Source organism: Artemia franciscana, chromosome 19 (genome assembly GCF_032884065.1).
Source record: "Artemia franciscana chromosome 19, ASM3288406v1, whole genome shotgun sequence".
Classification (NCBI taxonomy): domain Eukaryota; kingdom Metazoa; phylum Arthropoda; class Branchiopoda; order Anostraca; family Artemiidae; genus Artemia; species Artemia franciscana.
Window position 1 is genome coordinate 1,896,845 of NC_088881.1, and position 17,034 is coordinate 1,913,878.

General features: G+C 32.2%; 1 protein-coding gene across 7 annotated transcripts in view; it reads right to left on the bottom strand.

The window, feature by feature from the left end:
* LOC136039154 (calcium uptake protein 1 homolog, mitochondrial-like) overlaps positions 1 to 17,034 on the bottom strand; it is a 110,195-nt gene that overhangs the window by 52,975 nt on the left and 40,186 nt on the right. For 5 of the 7 annotated variants that reach the window (XM_065722652.1, XM_065722651.1, XM_065722650.1 and 2 more), the window contains exons 4-7: positions 15,497 to 15,659; positions 13,100 to 13,137; positions 8,532 to 8,543; positions 2,946 to 3,063 (exon numbers count right to left, since the gene is read on the bottom strand). In XM_065722652.1, coding sequence (XP_065578724.1) covers positions 2,946 to 3,063; positions 8,532 to 8,543; positions 13,100 to 13,137; positions 15,497 to 15,659 — 331 coding nt within the window. The remainder of the gene's footprint in view (positions 1 to 2,945; positions 3,064 to 8,531; positions 8,544 to 13,099; positions 13,138 to 15,496; positions 15,660 to 17,034) is intronic. The other 2 variants (XM_065722653.1, XM_065722655.1) reach the window with 1 other exon arrangement.

Below are 17,034 nucleotides of genomic sequence, written 5' to 3' on the forward strand. Positions count from 1 at the left end.
ATATCGATTACTTTCAATATGTTGTTTAATTATCGCAATTAATATACAATTTTACTTAGTAAAACCATTTGGACTCGCTAATTACTAAAACAGTGTTCTCTAAACTTCTTCAGAAAAAGAAAACTCTACTAATTTAATCCGCAGCCTCCCAATGGTTTTAATGCGATATTTATTCAGACCTTTTTGCTTAAAATGCAGACATATGACTATATTTGCCAGTTGTCCAAGCTTTCCATGAAGTGGGCAACAGTATATATTTTCTCTTTCCGTTTTCATAGAAAAAAGGGGAATCTATTATTGAAACTATTTGGGGAAACAAAGGGTTTTTCTACTGACAAACCAGCCAGAATTTACCAAAAACCCTTCAATTCAGACAAATCGACAAGATTTAATAATTCTCTATATAAATCAAATTGACTAAGTCCATTTTAAATTACAATTCAGAAAGTACACCATATCCATTCACAAAATCAGGATATTTTCAGACCAACACCAGTGCAGTAAAATTCACGGCAAAACTGGATCTTCTTTTCAAGTTTCATTCGCTGTGTGTTACATGGTCTTATTCCAATTTGCTATCTGAGGTGTTCATATCTCAGTGTTCTTCGAGCGGGTTGTTGGGTACCTGTGTCGGTTTTCTTTGGATCTAAAGTCGGGTTAGCAACTTACTAATTTCGCTACTCATGAAACTTAAAGGAATATAAAAATCAAAATGCTTAAAAATTTAAAGGAATCTAAAAACGGAGAAAAATTACTAAAAGCAATGTGCATAACATGAACGTGTCTCCATGCACGCAGAATACCAGTGAACCATTACTTACTATAACCATTACATAGATATAGCCATTACTTATAACCATTAAATATAACCAAAAAATGTGAACTCATAGAAATTAAATATTTATTTCTACTAAAAAGTGTTGCTTGCTGTGCCACCTTATATACTGAGGGATAGAGTCGTGTCGTTTATTTTATTTATTGTAATTTCAAGGGGCACAGGAATTAGCAAGCTCGTATCCCAGCTTTAGATACAGAGGAGCACCAAACCGGGTATCGAAGGTCCACTTTTAGTGAGAGTCATTCGGTCTTTAATATAAAGAAATCTTTGACCATTTTTGGGAATTATATGATATTATATTTATTAACACTAAAAGTCTTTACTGGTCATGGTTCATATAAAAATATAGCAACATAAAAATTAAAAACACGGACATACCCTTAAATCCAAATTAGTTTATAAATTACATAAAAATCGTCCCTACGTATCATACCTGTACCTACAAATTTACCTTAATCCTCACAAAACATCTATCATTTAATATTATATCCACCCATTTCTTCCTTGTATACCATCGCAAAAAAATTTCTTCCCTCAGACCATTCAATTCCTTATGGAAAAGGCAAAAAATGAATTAAAGCTTCCTCCCTAAAAATGAAGACCTATTTTTGACTTCACGCTTACAAGATACTTCGTATTGTTACAAAGTGGTAACATGTTTCCCGTTACTGATATTATACCTTTTAATTCCTCTTTATTAAGGGCATGCCCTAAAATAAAGTTCCTTCCCCATTCTTCCTTTATCCTGGCAAGCAAGCAGTGAGAGAAGGGGACGCTGTTATATCACAGTACCATTTCTGGATTTTCTGGTTCCCTAAAATAGTCCTTACCTAGTACTTTCCTATTATTCCACTGCCTAGCTTCTCCAAAATGTTTTTGTGTGTTCTTAGTTTATTGATAATAAGCTTTTTTCTGTACTTATACCTTGTTTTGCACTATTGAAATCCAAATTTTCAATTGAAATTCAGTTTAGATTGGAATTCTAGTGTCAAGCGACATCCTCATATACGGTTAAGTGCCAATTAAAAGATATGACTAAATGCTTGCTTTTTCTTATTAGTAAAATTGGGGCCTTGATATCGTCTTAAATAATACAAAACTTTCGACTATCAATAAAACAAATTTGTAAAAGAAACAGACTGCCAAAACCTATTGTAGTTGAATTGAAAGCGAGTGCAAGAAATACCTGTCCATTGCGGTTTACATGTACTTACCATAGCTATTATATTAGTGTTTAAAACAAATTGAAAAAATGAGTTTAAAAAAACAAAATAAAACAAAAAACAGTTTAATTCTAACAACAGCAAATGCACAGTTCTTGATAGTAGAAAAGAAGTTAAAAAAACAAACGGTAAACCTAACTAAAGTGAGCACAAAGCTCTTGATAATAAAAGAAACTGAAAAAAAACGGCATAAGCCTAACAAAAGGAAAGACTAAATTCTTGATAATAGAAAAAAAAGAAAAATAATACCAAATTATAACATAAAAACGAATTTTGGGATCATTTTTCGTAGCGGACAAGAGGGATTAAAATCAGAAGAGTGAGTTTTAAGGACAATGATACTCAATTTATTATTAAATTATTAAATTATTAATAATTATTATCAATTATTAATAAATAATTATTATCAATTATCAATAAATAATAAATTATCAATTATTAATTATTAAATATTAATAATTATTATCAATTATTAAATTATTTCAGACAGCCTAGTTATTCTAATTTGGTTTAATTTTCTTGCTATTTTCAGTGATGGACATTTGTCATATTGGATACTATCACGATGTACGTTTTTAGAATTTTTCGTGTTTTTTTTTCCTTTTATTTAAAGTTTTATTTTATTTAGTTTAGTCTTTTTATATATTTGTTCCAGGCTTTCTAGGCATAAAGTCAAAATATTCAGTTCTTTCTCAATATAAAATTTTTTGTTTCACTTTCTTATTAACAATATTACAACAGTTTTTTCTATATTTTCGTTTTTTAATTCTCAATTTATTAAGGGGTTGTCCAAGAATAGATTTCCCGATCTCAAAGGAGAACCCCCCCCCCCATTTTCAGGAATAGTTAATATTACCTATGGAATCAGCAAAGAGACAACTTACTCGATAAGACAGTTAAAAGGAATATGTAATCCGAAAATGATATCAATCCAAAACGCCCAAGCCGGTTGAAAATACTGGTTTTAGGTAGTCCAAATTCTTCTCTGTAGTTTTTGACCATCTACGAAATAGACAATTATAAATTTATCCATATTGAATTAAGCAAAGTCACTGAGTAACAACTTAAGGGCTGGATACATGTAGCTTTTTTGGGAAAATACTTTTCAATTTTATTTCATAAAATATCTTAATTAAACTTTTAATTATTTCATTATTAAATTACCAAGTACCTATATTATTGAATATTTAATTATAATTATTATTATTTAGTTCTTTTGATTTTTCAGCCGAAGATATGGTGCCATCAGATCTGGTGCCATCAGATCAAAACAAAATGACCAAATCTTGAGGTAAAAAAAAATCACTAAATGAACCAAAATATTGCTAAATTTAAAATGTGACTGGTTTTTTTTTAAAGCGTTAGAAAATATTTAGTTTTCAATCATCTATGTTTATAGATTGAATTTAAAGCAGTTTTCCTTAGAAGATAGGAGGTATTAAGACAAAACAAACACGTTTTTGTTGTTGATGATAATGCTGTCAGAGGATGCTAATGGAGAAAGAGCATTGTTTTCCCGCTGGGAGACGCAGGAAGGGATGAAAATCATCGTAATGGTAGAAAATAAGTTGACGATATACGAGTTCCACGCAGGGTATCACAAGCCAAAATATTTGTGGGTAGAGGAATAGCTTTTTTTTGTCATTTACATCGACTGGTTTAATTTAATAAATACTTCTCCTCAAACTGCCTGCTTAAATTTAGACTAGCAACATTAATTTTATTCTAAATTAATCGTTTTTGCACCCTTTTCATTGTTTTTTTTTGTTTTTGTTTATCATGTGTTCAAAACAAGTCACTAATAAAATTCAAAAATAAAAAAATTCACTAGCCAAAAAATAATCACGAGGTAAGAAAAAAAATTAATTAAAGTAAAACAGTTCAAAATAGGGATGATACCTTTTTATTGACAGTGAAATATAAAATTATTTAACTGGATATTTCGAACACATATACAGTGTTCATCATCAGCAGTAAAACTAAAAGACATGAATAAAAATAAACAGAATTTATACCTAATAAACTAATTACATATAGTTTATAGCTCTTATTTTTTTCGATGCAACAGCCGAGGCAAATCTCCTAGACCTTTTCGGTTCCAGTTCATTAGATTTAACTGACGTATTACGTGGCTTTTGACCGAAAAGGTCAAGGAGATTTGCCTCGGCTGTTGCATTGAAAAAAATAAGAGCAATAAACTATATGTAATTAGTTTATTAGGTATAAATTCTGTTTATTTTTATTCATGTCTTTTAGTTTTACTGCTGATGATGAACACTGTATATGTGTTCGAAATATCCAGTAAAATAATTTTATATTTCACTGTCAATAAAAAGGTATCATCCCTATTTTGAACTGTTTTACTTTCGTCATGGAAAGGCAGTGTGGTCTTCGAAGTTATCTAAAAAATTAATTGAAACATTTATAAGTCACTAGGTGTGGCAACCCTGAAATCGACTGATAATATGGTACAAATGAACTTGAGAAGCATTTTGTTTCAACGGTGGGTGGTTTTAATCTATCTTAAGATAATGTATTGGTAAAAACAGTTCTTGTAAAAAAAAAGTATTCATGCTCACCAGCAGCTACTAAGTCAGGTCAGGTATCAACTGTTGAACTAAGTTGAACTGTTGAAGCAGTATTTTGACCGGTCCTCGGCTATGTCATCATTAGCTTATTTGAATTGTTTTTCATATAATTTAAATAAAAAAAAAACTTGATGACAACGCTTATTGCTTAGTTCAACAACTGATATCTGATTATTTATAGCTGAAGATCTAGCTAGTTTTCCTTATTCATTTTCACTGTTCAGTGTGGTCGCACTGATCAGCATGTGGTGCTGCCCGAAAAGCTTAACAATTTTGAAAAAACTAAAAGAAAAATCTTAAAAAATCGCTGTTATGAGGTGTGAATAGAAGTTAAAACACTAGTAGGCATCACAGGTCAGGCAAGAGGGATGGAAGCAATGTTAACACTGGCAGATCGAGGAAGCGGGGGGACACCGCTCCCAAGACTTTTTCTGGTGTCCTCATTCCTTGTATTTCACTCTTCTTTTTAAAACAAATTTGTCAGTTTGGTCAATTATTGGCACCCTCGTCACATTGCCCCCCCCCCCCAAAGATTTTGTTCTAGATCCGTTTCTGAATGTTAATACTCAATCACCCAGTTTAGAGAAGCAGGCTATAATAATCAGTTTTACCTTCTTCAAACACTTAGAAAACATCTGTTGGTGGCATGAAAGAAAAAACGCTGGTTGTACCTTGTTATTATCAGAAAATACCACAAAACTGATCAAGACTCACTGCATATTTTTTATAAGAATGATTTTCTAAGGAAGCGCTGCATAGAGGATATACATCAGCGCATAAATCTATTGCGGAGTGGGGGGTCGTTAAACCAAGAAAATTACATACCACAAAGGTTTAGTGGGTTTAAGGCCCAAGACCCCCTCCCCTGCACGCACGTGCCTAAAGCAGTGGATAAATTTCTTTCTTCAGAACGTTTTTTTTCACATAGTAACAATTCAAGATACGCAGTGAGCCGTGATGTTGGAGATGCAACGGTCCATCATTTTGAAAATGATCATTTGAGAAAATCCATTAACACTACCAAAACTTGCAAAATATCTAAATTCGACACACCACTCTTCAAAAAACAAAATGGTAAAATAAAGGTGATGCAGAACGTATAAAAGATAGACAAAGAAGCAAACAGCAAAAAACTATACCGTAACCTGAAATTACAAGGAAAATGTCATGCTTGTTATACTACAAAGGGCAAATATTCAAAAGTTAAGTCGTGAAGTTAGATTTTGCTCTCCTAGCAGTATAAGCGTTCTCATCTATGAAATTATAATCCAGCAATCATTTCCATTGCCACAACTTAAAAATTCCTAAAATCTCGACGATGCACTTTTTGCCTTTTAAATACTACTACTACTAACTACTCACTGCAATAACAAGTCACCTGAGGCCAACACAGCTTCACATGCTCTTCCTCTAAGCAAATCTTTTCAAAGCTTCACTTTTAACCCCCTATATTCCCACTTACTTCCCCTCCTTAATTTAACCCCCCTACTTGCAGTTCCCTTTAAAGCTTTTCTAATGACCCTTCCCATCCCATTAAGGGGTGAACTGCTTTCCTTTGTCCCAATTTGAACGGCCGAAAAGTATAATCAGCCAAAAGCTGGCCAAATAGGCCAAAAGTAGGCAATATCTTATCCTTCGTCCGTAAAACCAAGCCTAACGAGCTTAACCTTTCTTTTATTACTGCTTTAAAAGGATCGAACCAAACTTTTTCTTACGGCTTAGGTTATAAATCCCAGACAAGCATCCCTCCTCATATCCAAGTTTCAGCTAATTTTATTTTTTCATCGTTCTAAGGTCTATAAAGTTCTTATCCAGCTCTAAACCTTTTATGATGTTCTTTTAGTTTGTCTCTTCTTTACCTCTTTACCTTTGTCTCTTGTTCACTATTGCCGGCACTGCGGAATGTTTTTCCCGATTTTTTTTTTATTCTTTTGGCTTTATCTAAGTATCAAAAGCGTCACTCCCATGGTCTTTTTTAACCTATTATACATGTAATCTAAGCATTTTATTTAACAGACTTCAAGATGAATATTTAGGCTTGAAGGTTCGGCATTAAAGTGGACCAAATCCAGAAAATTTAATTCTCAAGGCATAAATTTTCAAATTTAAATGACAAAAACTGTATTCCTTACTTTAGCATCTCCTTTAATTGCGAGTCAAATTGTGTGGAATAAGTTGCCCGAATCAGCTCGAAGGCGCCACTCATTCGGTTTTTCAAAAAAATCTTAAAAATTATTTGGCTTCTTAGGAGTTATTTTGTCTTTTTTTATGTATATATATATATATATATATATATATATATATATATATATATATATATATATATTATTTCATTGGAGTCTATTTAATCTACTAATCAACTTAATTAATTTAGTCTATTCAATCTACTTAGTTTTGTTTTCTATAGTTTTCATTTTATTATATTTTCGTTTCTTCTCCTTTTTGCTCTTCTCTCTGTGAGTAAGTGATTATTTTAATTTTGCTTTTTTCTTCTCTGAGTAAGTAATTCGTTTGTCTTCCCCCTTCTTGACAGGCCAAAGAGCCTTTGAGGAAATAATAAAATGTAATATTATATGCGTATTTCATGATGAATAAGTCTTATCTTAGGGTAGAATTTGGTTGAATGAGTAAAAAACAGTACTACGAATTTGGAATTTTTCGGTAAACGTGAAAGAAATAAGCCGAAACAAAGCTAAGGGAATTTGATTAGTGTTATTTTATGCAAAGAATTTACAAATTTGTTATCCTCTTAAACAACGGCTGAAATATATCCGTAAATGCGAGAATTCAAAATATTTTCGTAGGTGTTCTTCAAACTATCAGGTTTCAGAAATGTTGAAGTATACAAATTGAAAAAGTAATATTTAAAATAGTAATAGTAATGAAATCGTAATAATTGAAATAGTAAAAAGTAAATAGACTCATCGTAGTTCAATATTAAACACTATTCAGAAAAGAAAAAGCTACTATAAAAACAATCAATTTCCACTTTGTTCCTGAAAATGTTTTACGTCACGGTGAAAAAAAGAAATTAAGAAGTGGTAGCAGCAATTAAAATGGCCATTAAATTAAGAAGATAAATACGTTTTTCAGACGATACAAAAGCCGCATTCTACTGGGCTTAGCGAAAAGACGTCAGTCACTAAACCAGGATTGAGATAATAAGCATTTTAGTAACTTACAGCCGTGTTATTTTTACCAATGTGGACGCAAAATCAATTTTAACCGCAGCCAGAATCTTTCAAATTCACGCCCAGAACGCAATCGTATCCAAGATGCTTTTCACAACATAAATATGTTTTTCAGACGCTACAAAAGACGCATTCTACTCGACTTAGCGAAAAGACGTCTGTCAGTAAACCAGGATTAAAATAACAAGCATTTTAAATGACTTACAGTCGGGTTAATGTAGACGCAAAATAAATTTTAACCACAGCCCAAAATTGTCAAATCATGTCCGGAACATGATCGGGTCCAAGATGCGATTATTTACCCTTGTTTCAAGATCATTTCTAAATGAGTTGTGACTTTTCTGAGATAAACATGCCAGTAGGTTCCATAATTACCTTTACCTGCCTAAGAATACATTTCAAGAAGTGTTATCCTTGGGTAATGATCATTTCAGTAAAGGCACCTACCACAACCACTGAAGACATGTCTTGTTTTTCAAGCAATTTAGGATCGTTTCAATCAGAAGCACATTTTTCTATTCGCGAACCTTTGACGCTAAACGCGGAAGCATGGTACAACCTAAATCCCAATCAAGGTCACACACTAAAATGCATATACCAAACATTATTAGCCATATCAAATTTATATAATGGGAAAAATAGGGATAATTGGGATAGTAAAATAGGGATAGAAAGAAAGCGTAAGACAAACCTTGTCCATGCTCTTCATTGTAGACCAAAAAGAGAAAGAATAGATTAGATAAAAATTTAGTAAATAGCATCTAAAATAAAATATGAATGCACAGTATTGCAAAACAAAAATACAACATCAAGCATTCAAAAAATAAATACAGTTTCAGCTTAACTAAACCAGCGGCAGAGCCTGAAGAAGGGGTTCCGGGGTACAGCTCTTTCCCCCTTCAGACCTTGAAAGAGTATAAAGCATTTTTGTCTGATCATATAACAGAAAGTTTTAGATATTTCCAATGGCCCCTCCCCACTCTTTCTATCATCAAATTCAAATCAAAGCTTTGGCTTTTTGGAGTGACTTATAAGGCATTTGAGAAAAATATCTAAAAATCATTGTTAGTGAAATCAAAGTCAATTTGGAGACTTGCAACAAATTGAAATTATGATATTTTAGAAATAAAATTTTCATATTTTTATTGAATTAATCGTCACTTATATGATAAAATTGGAATTTCCTTGAAACGTAGTTCTTTCAGGACATTAACACTAAATAAACGATAAACATTCCCATTACGTCAATTCATAATTGAAATTCACCATGAACTTCAAGAACTAGTAAGAAACGACGAAAATATTTTAAGATTATTATTACAAACACAATCTAAAATTGCGCTAAAAAGACTTACGTTATAAAAAAAACTTTTATAGTACGTTATAAAAAACTAAGTACGTTATAAAGTAACCTTATAATAATAAAAAAAAAAAAAAAAAAAAAACAACTCACATACTTTTGGTTAATTTTCACTGGAATATTTTATTTTGGTTAAAATATAAACTTGTGGTAGCTATTAAGTGGGATTCCTTTCATATTCAGAAGAAAGAAAAGAATTTTTTTTCTTCCATCCATTAGATCCCTATAACCCCCCAAAGTTGCACGCAACTACTTAGTCTGTCCTACTATGGAAGAGCCCTAGATAAAATAAAAATTGTAATTCATTTCATCTCCTTTACTATTAGAAATACAATGAGCTCGTCAAAGCACAATTACAGAAAAGAGAAAACTACACATATTTAGTAATATATGAGCCAAATGCGCTGGAATTTTATGGACCCAGTCGTTCACCTTTTCTAACAACGGATTTCGGCGATTACTACTAGCCTAGCTTCATCTGTCGCCGAAACCCGTTGATGCAAAAAAAAAAATGAAACCGAGTCCCTAAGCCCACCAGTGCAAAAAGGCTCTCTATACAATACAATATCAATATGAATGCAAGCGATTTCTAAGGAACGTACCACAGCGTCATCTATTTCTATCTGAAGCTAAAATTACCAGTCTGAAATTAAAAATGGATGGACTTGCTAAGTAATTGTTTACTTAATAAGTACTAAAAACAGCAAAAATAAGATCTGATGGTTTTTTAATGACTAGAAACTTGCACAACCAAATATATTTCAAAAAAAAGAGAAAGAGTCGGGAACTCGATTCTATTGAAAAAGTCCTCCATATGCAGTTATGCGGTTTTTGGCAGAAGCGAACACTCAAAAAAAAAATGTTGGAAGAAATTAGCAAAAAACACTAAAATTATATGGCACCCAACACCTTAACAAGGAAGAGGTTTTCTTTGAAGATGTAGCTGTCTTGGGTATCCAAAAGATTGTTAATGCTTGAAGTTTTACAGACAAAAAGTGTTGTCAAAACTAATCACTTAGTTTTCCTTATTTATTTGCACGGCTCAACATTACAACACTGACGAAAATGTGATACTACCCAAAAAAATTTATAATTTCGAAACAACCAAAAGTAAAATCTTTGAAAACCAAGGTTTTAGGGTACAAACAGACCTAAGACGGTCCAAGGGCAAAAATATTTTTGTTTATTTTGATGTCTTTAGTATTTTAAGTAAACACAAACTTAAGCGTCTCTTGCCCAAATATTTAAGGTCTTCAGCTGTAATTTCAAAGGATTTTTAGGGATTTTAAATAAATTTAGTAATTTTAAAGGATTTAGGGATTTTGTCAACACTTTTAGTACTATCCGAAATGACATTTAAATCCGTAATTCTATTTATTGTTAAAAGTAACTGGGAATTGCTCAGAAAAATAAGGCGAGAAACTGAAAACAAAAACAGAAGCTGAAACCATTTTCAAAGGAAACAAGTAAATGTAGCGCTCCACTGGCAACCATCGGATACTCGCAGAGGCAGACCTACAGATACCATTCACTGGACGTACCAGACAGATCTGTGACCTCAATCCAGCCTCAGTGGGAGATATGCTGGCAACAGTAAACTTGCGGGAAAATTCTAGGCTCCTTTTCCTTAGTACCTCTAGAGGCACAGGCGGGTCTAAGGTTAAGGGAAGCACTCATTTTCAGGCACTCTTACTCAGCAGATCGACCTTAGGTTAATTTATTGAGGAACTCTTAGTGCCCTTGGTGCTTAATGTATTGAAGAATGGTGTTGAAAATCCATGGACCCATTTGACACAGTTCCAAAAATGAGCTAATCTGCTCAAAGCTTGATTATGAGATTGTGGTCAAGCACAATTAATCGAATAATCGTGTAATTAAATGTAAAGAAAATGTGTGCACTTAAATTAGATTAAAATTGTATCGCAATTGATTTTTCAGATAGAAAATACAATAATAGAATCGTATTTAAACGTTTCTTGCAATTAATTTAATTAATTGCAATTAATTAAATTTTAAGTTAACGCAAACAGTCGAACAGAAGATGTTGCAGTTAGTTTAAGTCACGCTTTACTTGCTAATCAACCTTAAAAATATGGACATATCTCCCAGAGGTACCGAAAAATTTCTGCCAGGTCCTAGGGGTATTGCAGAACTCCAATTATTAGGACACAAAAGTTGATTGAGTCGTTCTGCGTCCCAACCAGCAACGGTTCAGACAAAAATCGGTCCTTTCTTAGTGCCAATCTTTCAAAAATGAAATGAAGCCCACACTCAATATAATATACAAACATTTTTCTCTCACGGCCAATATTGATTGGCCTATTAAACGAATTTAACTAATTTGCCTATTAATTAAATCGACAATCCATAGAACCTGTGCTCTCTGAATCTACATCTACATCTACAAATATGAATCTCCATCAAATTTACTCAAGCCCTTTCAGAAGGTAAGAGAGTAACGGTCTTTTACAGTAATAATGAAAAAAAAACATAAAAAAACAAGTGCTTTTAAAAGAAAGCAACGAGTATTTTGAAAACTGAAAACGAGCAGAAACTACCATAAACTAAGCTGTCTCCGGGTTGCCAACCACCACAATCCACCCTGTTGAAGCTAAAGATATGCCGCTTTGTACAGAGTTAACTCCCAAACTAAATATTATATTGATTTTTATTTTGAAGTGTATTTTCTATGTAACGCACTGAGTAAGGCGTATGCAAGATGATTTTTTTAGATGAAAAATATTTCAATTACACCAAGCCATTTTTAATTAAAACATATTTTTAATTGAAATGAAGACATCGTAATCGAGTTATAATTACTTGAAACAATTACGGTTATCAATAAGTGTATCCTATTTACATATAAATAGCAAATTTAGTTGATGAATTGACCAATTTAAGTAGACCAATAATTGTCAAATTTGAATTTGAAGGTCCCCCCAGGCAAATAAGATTTAGGACCCCATCAATACAGCGTATTTATTGAAAAGTCACAGTAAGCATGATCCAAAACAAAGACCTGTTATTTAAATATAGAACCTTACATTCATATTTATTATCTTTTTTATTTCTGATCTTTTTATCTTATCGAATTGGATCTCAGGTGGGTCAAACTGAAGTCATTTTTTAGAATTGGATTTTCACACTCCGTGGGTCCCTTATTGGGAGTAAAGGATTCATTTTGAGGTAAGAAAACATTTCATTTGCACAAGGTTTCACAAAATTTTACACATTCACCCTAAAAAAAGAAAAAAGAGTAGACTTGAGGTTATGTGGCCTTGACTTTACTTCTAAGAGGTCTCTGATGAGTGTTACTTCACTTAACATATCAGTAGAAGTGAATTTGCGTCGCTAAGACAGCAACAAAATGTGTTTTAGTCAAGGAAATATGCGTGTTTTCAACGAGCTACCATTTCGCTGTGCTGTTTTAAGCTTAACTCTGAAACATACAATTTTATCCCTTTTTTGGCCTCAAATTTTTTAAGACATCAAATTTTACAGCATAAAAAATTGAATACTAAATTTATGCCAGGAATTTTGCTTGTTGAACCGTTTCGCCAATCGATTTCATACTTCAAATTTATTTCTCACACATGTTCGATTCGTCAAAGTCGATTTAACTGTTGAGAAAATTTACAAACAGCTTGAAAAATAAACAAATGGATAATGGCCCATTTTAAATGCTATAAAAGCTGTGGTAACCTCACTGAACCTTATTTTTGTCCTCCCATAAAACTATGAAATCTCAGATGCTGCACCCATTGATTTTGGTCACAGGAGTGGAAATGTGTGATTACTTAAGTGCCACACTTCGAAAAAGATAAATTAATAACAAACATAAGTTACTATTTTATCATATAAAAATATACACAAAAAATAGAGACCAAAAGATTTCATACCTTAAAATCCACAGTCTCGAAATGATCCAGTCCAAGTCCTGCAAGAGAATGGGCAATTTTATAATGAAAACCAAACTAAGCAGAAAAATATGAAAGATTAACAATTTTCAAGATTTTATGCATACGAAGCTTATTAAAGATAAATTTTGTGTATTAATAAATATTTAATAAGAATCTAACTTTACCAATACTACTTAAAAGGGTAAGATATTTATTTTTAAAATTTCCGTTTGAAGCCCTGAGGGGTTAAATTCTAATTTCGGAGCCGTAAAACAACAAAACAAGCAAAAGAATCACTGAAAAACTTTAAACTTATTACCATATTACTTTATAGTTTAAGCAGTAGCTGTTATGTTCAGTTCCGCTTATTATAAATGCATAATATCCCATTTTAGGTACTGTGAAAATCAAACTAATAACAAAATTTCAGATCAATATCACGTCAATGTTTGAAAAGTATAAGCCCTGTGGTTACTTTGGCGCATTTACTCTTAAGTAAGGTACGCTAGGGTAGATAAATTATTCTCACTGCGATCAGAACGTTCCCGTATCCTAATAAAGCGAGATTTTGTTTAAAATAAGTTGTAAAATAACTTTTATTTCAAAATATACTCAAAAGTAAAACGTAACGTATTCTGCTAACCAGACCAATTACTTTTTTTAAAGATTCAGACTGAAACCGTAAGTGCGTGGGTCATGGCTCACGTTTAGAGGACCGTGCCCTCACGCAAGCATGAAAGCGTTGATCGGGCGACATAAAACAGCACCTGAATAGGTATAACATATGAAAAAAAAAAATTTGAATCTAATATACATCGAATTTAACACACATTTACAAATTTACATCATATTTCATTGATCTTGATTTGATTTTAATCATAATCTCATTGATCAGTGGTGCCATCTAATATACATCGAATTTAACACACATTTACAAATTTACATCATATTTCATTGATCTTGATTTGATTTTAATCATAATCTCATTGATCAGTGGTGCCATCTAATATACATCGAATTTAACACACATTTACAAATTTACATCATATTTCATTGATCTTGATTTGATTTTAATCATAATCTCATTGACCAGTGGTGCCATCTAATATACATCGAATTTAACACACATTTACAAATTTACATCATATTTCATTGATCTTGATTTGATTTTAATCATAATCTCATTGATCAGTGGTGCCATCTAATATACATCGAATTTAACACACATTTACAAATTTACATCATATTTCATTGATCTTGATTTGATTTTAATCATAATCTCATTGATCAGTGGTGCCATCTAATATACATCGAATTTAACAGACATTTACAAACTTACATCATATTTCATTGATCTTGATTTGATTTTAATCATAATCTCGTTGATCAGTGGTGCCATCTAATATACATCGAATTTAACACACATTTACAGATTTACATCATATTTCATTGATCTTGATTTGATTTTAATCATAATCTCATTGATCAGTGGTGCCATCTAATATACATCGAATTTAACACAAATTTACATCATATTTCATTGATCTTGATTTGATTTTAATCATAATCTCATTGATCAGTGGTGCCATCTAATATACATCGAATTTACATAAAACAGCACCTGAATAATCTAATATACATCGAATTTAACACACATTTACAAATTTACATCATATTTCATTGATCTCGATTTGATTTTAATCATAATCTCATTGATCAGTGGTGCTATCTAATATACATCGAATTTAACACACATTTACAAATTTACATCATATTTCATTGATCTTGATTTTAATCATAATCTCATTGATCAGTGGTGCCATCTAATATACATCGAATTTAACACACATTTACAAATTTACATCATATTTCATTGATCTTGATTTGATTTTAATCATAATCTCATTGATCAGTGGTGCCAAAACATACAAAACAATGTTGCCAACAACAACAAAAAAAATTTTTCTCAAATACGACAATCTTTTTGAGAGACTGTTTGTTAAAGATCCGTTTTATATTGTTGTAGCAAACAATTCCAGTTTGTATCTTTTCTAATTTCGCGCAGGAACAGACAAGTGCACATGAAGATCCAAGCATTAAGTGGGGGAGGGTTCGTGGGATTTTACTTGAAGGGAAGGGGTTCAACAATGGGAAAAGTTTACGTTTTGGTCACAATTCGTTAGTTTTCATGGAGAGAGAGTCCTAAAGACTTGACTTTTTTTATGCGGAGTCCTCTTTTGCAGAAATGGGTGCAGGACGCACACATTTTTCACCCATTTTAACCTATGCTAAAATACTCATTTTAACCTATGCTTCCACCAATATATCTGTTTCAAGCATCGACTGAACATTGGAAATGAACATATAAATAAAAGTATTTCTAAATTAATGAAGTACCTTCAGGTTGCTTCATTCCAGGAGTTAAAGATCTTAGGAAATCATCAGGTGTCATGTAAATTTCGCTGTCACCACTGGGGTAGTGTACTTTCCTTGTTGCAAAGTACCGAAACACTTTGTCAGGAGTAGAATACTGACGGATTCTATTCTCATATTCAACTATCTGAAAGAATATTATTGGTAGGTGTCTTAATTCATCTTGAAATAAAAGACATATATGTTGAAATACGAAAATGAGAAGAAAACATACCTACATGTACATACATTATATTATGTACATACAAATACATAAGAATAAACAACAAAGAAAGATAAAACTCCACAAAAAAAACCTCAAACGAGACTACGGCCAGTAGAGAGGAATAGAGAGGAATTTGCATTTGGAAAGAGTTCTTAGACCTTTTCCATAAACATTTAAATAGATTTGACAAAGTAACTCGAATAGCTTCTTCTTCCTACGTGGATCAGTAGCGACAATTGTATTTATTATTATTGGTGGTGGTTTTATTTGTTTTTAGTTTATTGTTTTTTTTTCTCTCTCTTTTTATCTTGTGCTGAGGACGCCTAGTTTGGATACAGGCGAAATATCCGCGTTGTTTTAGTCTTTCCTCTCTACTGGCCGTAGTCTCGGATGGGTTTTTTTTTGGTGGAGTTTTATCTCTCTTTGTTGTTTATTGTCATATCTGGCCAGTTCGGCTTAAGAACTTTCATACATATACATAAGTAGGCCCCTAAGAATATTACTGATATAAAACCGATTTAAAAAACAACAGCTCTTTCAAAACTGTTTGAAAGTTTTACTTTTGATTATTTATTTGAAGACATGAAAGATAACAAAGATTCCCAACAATTTGAATTTAGACCCGGGTATATTACTGTTCATAATTTGGTTGCTTTGTTGGATACCATCCTTAAACACTTACAAAAAAATGGGGATTATGTTGATGCATTATTTGCTGATATAGTAAAGGCTTTTGATAGTCTTGAACATAATGTAGTAGTGGAAGAAGCTAAGCTTATGTGTGCCCGTCTATTTGTTGTACGTATGCATGCTAGTTTTCATTTTAAAAGATCTCAGTGTATCCAATTCCCTTATCATGAGCCATCTGGATTTTTAGATACTTTTGACGGTTCGCACAAGGAACTAAATTAGGCCCACTTTCTTTTCTAGTTATTTTCAATTTTAGCAGCAGTTCGAGAGCGTTTTAAGTTTGCTAATAATTTGACTGTTTTATCACTGCAACTATGCCCTCCGACTACCAAAAACTGACTTGATGAGAATTTTTAATGACCTAAAAGCTGAATTACGAAAGATAAAACTGACGGTCAGCAAAACTACGAGCTCTTATATGACTTTTTTCTTCCTAAAGGTTGGCAGCCGCTCTTCTATTTCCTTACTTAAAGAAAAATATTAAAATACTTGGAGTACTTATGGACGAAAATTTAATATGGAACTTCACACGTTGACTATTTGACTACAAAAGGCGCCTCACTTTTGCAATTATTTTCCAACCTGAAGAGATTTGGTGTACCAACTG